Source organism: Diprion similis, chromosome 4, assembly GCF_021155765.1.
Source record: "Diprion similis isolate iyDipSimi1 chromosome 4, iyDipSimi1.1, whole genome shotgun sequence".
NCBI lineage: Eukaryota > Metazoa > Arthropoda > Insecta > Hymenoptera > Diprionidae > Diprion > Diprion similis.
Genome location: NC_060108.1, coordinates 24,392,436 through 24,396,939, shown reverse-complemented (window position 1 = coordinate 24,396,939; position 4,504 = coordinate 24,392,436). Strand labels below are relative to the sequence as shown.

General features: G+C 43.5%; 1 protein-coding gene across 1 annotated transcript; it reads right to left on the bottom strand.

Moving 5' to 3' along the window:
- Positions 1-276: 276 nt before the first annotated feature.
- LOC124405809 lies at positions 277-3,649 on the bottom strand. The gene is made up of 5 exons (XM_046881027.1): positions 3,517-3,649; positions 3,243-3,369; positions 2,884-2,981; positions 1,486-1,708; positions 277-1,377 (listed from the first exon to the last, which is right to left on the bottom strand). Exons 1-5 carry the CDS (start codon positions 3,553-3,555, stop codon positions 497-499), a joined length of 1,368 nt encoding a protein of 455 aa, XP_046736983.1. The 5' UTR covers positions 3,556-3,649; the 3' UTR covers positions 277-496.
- Positions 3,650-4,504: the final 855 nt, after the last annotated feature.

Sequence of the window (4,504 nt, the reverse complement as noted above, 5' to 3'; positions counted from 1 at the left end):
CTGGTTTACATTTTTTTTAAAGTACTAACTTAAAACATCATCAATTTCTAGGGCTTTGCGTACGTAATCAGAAATCTGAAGACCACATTTTATGCAGATTGGGTAAAAAAAAAAAAAAAAGTAAAACACACATTCTCTCAAAGTTTTACCGACGCAGTGAAATTCCCGCGGAAATTGTTATCTCATGTAAAGCCCTGCGTTTATTCGTCAAAAGAATTGAAAAAGAGGTAAAAAAAAAAAAAAAAAAAAAAAGTACAAAGACGTCACACATCTATGAAAATGCAAACAAGATACGTGACACGAATCCACTGTAGAACGAAAGTCTTGTACGAACGTGGAGGTCCGGCAGGATGACGAGGTAAGCTCGTTTGTCAGTTGGTAGATTAATTAATAATTAATTTACGTTTGACCTTTCACTTGATAAGGACGCATTTTAACTGCGATCCTTTACGAATACAACCTTATCAGGAACGATGGTATTCAAATTATAAATAGCTCAATTCTTCTCGTGCTCCGGGCTGGACCCAGGGGTCTTGGACTTAAGATCGCGGGGCCAGTTGCTGGCGGTGTGGCGAACGTATCCAGGATCATTCGGGGACGAGGGGATGTCGAGGTCCCTCAACCCCGCGGTCTGGGTACCGATGGAGTTTTGGAGAGCGCTGAAGCACTCCTCGAGCCTCTGAATGTCGTCCTTATGTACGGCGCTTCCGTTCCTCCCGAAGTGCATCTTGGGTGCGGCTGGAACGGTGAAAGAAACGTCGCGGTTCCGCTTGAGGATCCCGGATGGAGACATGCTGCGCATCCTCGTTGGCACGTTGTCGTACTGGCTGGTATCGGAGTTCCTGTAATCCTCGGGGTTTCCGCCGCTTCCGGTTTCTCGTTCGACCCGCATTATCTTCACCCCCGGGTTGACGATCCTCGCGAAAATCGGACCTTCGCTCTCGAAGCTCGTCGGGAATGGCGGGGTGTCCGTTTCGTCCGTCGCTCCCCTCGGGAAACCCGAAATATCGCCGTTTTCGTACCCGAAATACTCCCGTCTGACGCTGTTCCTACCCTCGACGCCTCGTCGTCGCGTCTCCCTACCGGCGTCGAAACCCTGGAGAGCGTACTCTCGTAGCTGCTTCCCCACGTCCTCGAACTTCCGGTTCCGCTCGGACTCGAAAAGGTCCCGCGATCCTCGCCGCTGACTCCGGGTGTCCTCCTCCTCTGAACCCTCTTCCGCATCCCCTTCGTTCAGATCTCTTCCCGCGGAGGACTCCGAGCGATTGAAGCCTTCGTTTACCGACCCCTTTACTTCCGGCGGTGGTGATTCGCCCTTTCCATTTCCGCCGGATTTCCTCTCCTTCTCAGCACTGAGTTTCGCCAATGGTAGCTTTACTGGAACGAGTCAAAGACTCACTGTTCGAGCTTTTTTTTTTTGAAGAAGAAGAAGCTGGTTTCCCGCCAGGTTTGGACAGCCCTTGTGCCAATGCAGCCTGTACTCACCCATGTCCTTTTCCACCCCGGTCTGCGTGCTGTCGTGCTTTTTCTTCGCGCCAGGAACCCTCATCAGGATATCGATCACGAAGACCAGCGCCGTTAGAAGGCACAGAGCCCCCAAGACCGCCGCGTTGTCCACCAGGTCTTCGGGGACACTGTCGATCGAGGCCAGAGACAGGGCACCAACGATACCGAACAGGATGACACCTAGACCGAGGAGAAACAGTTCCTGCAAAATGGAATTCCTGTTTTACAAACCGATAGGCTGAGCAGAAGATACAGCTGTATTTATTTGGGACAAGAAATGAAAATAATTCTACTCGAGCCTAAAACTATAAAATAATCTACTCAATGCGAGTAAAAAAAATCTTAATCCGGTGATAATTTACTCCAATTCAAGAAATTGTTTTAATGAACGAGACAACTTTCTAATTGGTTCATATTCAAATAAATTTTTTCCTGGGTGGGTGAACTTCTTTTACGCCCAAAAGAAGTTCACCCACCCAGGGGTGGGAAATTTTTAGGAAATTTTTAATGAAACTGCTGCAGCTCTCAAGGATATTATAATAAAACGCATTCGACTTTACAACAGGGTTTCAGTGTCCAAGCTGCAGCGCCACATCTCTCTGACTCATTAATTCTACAATGGCAGAGAGACGAATGCACATTACGTTGGCTCATGCAGTCTACTAGACCGACGCGATGTCATATTATGATGTTGTTTGCGTCGAGATTGTTACGACGAATATTTACGGCAGCCTTACTCTCATTGAGTCATTGCCAACACCTTGCATCGCATATTTGCACCTCTTGTCTCATGGACTGTCATGGAATTTTCTCACGGTGTCGATATAATTATGCTAATTAATTACGGTTTGTAGTATAGGTAAATTGATCCCTGTAATAAGGAAGTGCATCAAGTGATCCGAGTCGCAAACTTTACGTGATGGGAACGAATTGGAAATCAGTTTCAACGTGACGTATGATAATTTGCGACAATATTTATTATAACGTGGGATAATTCAAGCATTTGGTTTATTGGGTAAAAATTTACGAAACTAAATTATTCTACACTCGACTTAAGCAGTTTTTATCATTTTGCGCGAAGAAATTCCTCATCAAATTTACTGCACATAGATTAATATGTACGAAAAACGGATTATTATAATGTAGACACAACCAGACATCCATGAATAATAATACAGTTAATTTTTTTTTTTTTCATGGCTGAAAATTTTTTAAACTTTGTTCGATGCATCTACCTTCTTGTTTAATTTCATTCAACAAGTCTTGAACATTTTTTAATCAAGTCACAGAAATTATGAGAATTCTAAATATTGCTGATTTTGAAAATTTTAATATTGTTATTAATGATTTGCCATTTTGTTGTTGCAAAAATATTACCGTCTTTCTACCCCGAAGTTCTCCGGTTGCAGCAGCTAACAGGAGTCCCGCCGTTACGATGACGTATCCTCCACAGGTAGCTGTGGCTAAGGAAGCCCCTATTTTTTGTGAAAAAGGAATGCGGATCACACGTTTATGTCTCATGCTTATGATAAAACTGAGCGTAAGCATGTTACGATAAATTATTAACTTCGCTCTTTACATGCATGTGTAAAGCAATTTTTGTGTTAGTGTCATTCGTTAATAGCAAAAAACTAACTCAGAATCTTTGGACGCCAAACAGAGAAACGGAATGAATTTAACTCCACATGAACTTACGTGCTGTGTGCCAATGAGTAAAATTAACACTTATAAAGTACCTATGGTGCCCCATGTAACGTTGTTCAGAAGTGACCACTCCCTACTTCGATTCCTAAGGTAGTGAAAAACTCTTCGACTTTCGTCGTCGGTGACCCTGAGTGCCACAACGCAGGATATGCACAAGAGCTGGGGGAAAAAGTTTGTGGTATTTAATCACGGTATTAATTTTAGTATCCGCAAACTGTGAGCGTATTGTTTGTTAGGAAAAAGAGAAATTGCGATAGCACGTTTCCCCTTATTTTAAAAACGAAATAACCATTTTGAATCACTCACCAATTCAATAATTCGTATGAATACTTTACGGTCCCACATATTGCAGCAGGTATTCAGCCGTTAAAAGTCAACAGAACTTGATCAAGTCTTGTCACACAGAAGTAAAATTTGACTAACGCTAAAAATTAGTACAACGCACTATTCGAATTAATTTTTTTTATTTAAACGAAATCGATCGTTTAAACAAATTTTTTCATTGATGGTAAATTTAGTTCACAAAAAACCGATGCTATTCAGTTGACCAGTGAACTACTTGCTGATCAACAAGTCAAAGAAAGTCGGAAGAGAAATTTTGCCAAGTGTTTTTCGACAAATTTTGTATTTATAAAACGTGCAATCCCCGATTAAAAACCAAGGAAATTGCAAACTGTTATTTCGGTAGACGAGTGGATATTGTACGCACGAAAAGTGCACTTATTTGCGTGAAACCGCGTTAGGTGTTCGTGCGAATTCTCGATATTGTGCCATGCAGTCGATGCACTCGCGCACTATCACCCCCGATGCAATTGAGGGTATCGCTGGTCGTTTCACCGGCAGTCTGGAGTCCACGTGAGAAACGGAAAGCGATCGAGTAACAAAGCGGAAAAAATTGCCGCAGGCTTCGTCCGTTTGGCTGTTGAGCGACGACTGAAGAGATAATGCCAAGCGAAACGGTGTCCAGGTGCTCAGCGGGCGTTATTCTGCGGTAACCGTGGAGGCCTCCTCTGTCAATTTCAATGGAATGGACGCACGATGGGTGCCTGGGTAACCAACTACGTCTACCACGTATCGTACGAATGCTGCAGAACTCGCGTGTTCGCTTACCTCGAAACAATGCCATTATCACAAACGGCGAAGGCACATTGGCGTCGGGAAATTTTTTGCAACTAACCGATTTGCAGCCGATCGTGAGCCTAAAATCGGACTTTTGTCTTTGCCCAATCAGAATTGAGGTGGGGTAGAAAAACGGTAATTACATTTTTGCGTGAAAACGTATTCGCATAGCTTT

Excerpts from the sequence above, each read along its gene's own strand:
- LOC124405809 (XM_046881027.1), bottom strand. The coding sequence starts at position 3,555 with ATGTGGGACCGTAAAGTATTCATACGAATTATTGAATTG. Across the intron at positions 3,370-3,516 it reads TCATACGAATTATTGAATTG|CTCTTGTGCATATCCTGCGT; the intron begins GTGAGTGATTCA and ends TTTTTCCCCCAG. Across the intron at positions 1,709-2,883 it reads AACTTCGGGGTAGAAAGACG|GAACTGTTTCTCCTCGGTCT; the intron begins GTAATATTTTTG and ends TCCATTTTGCAG.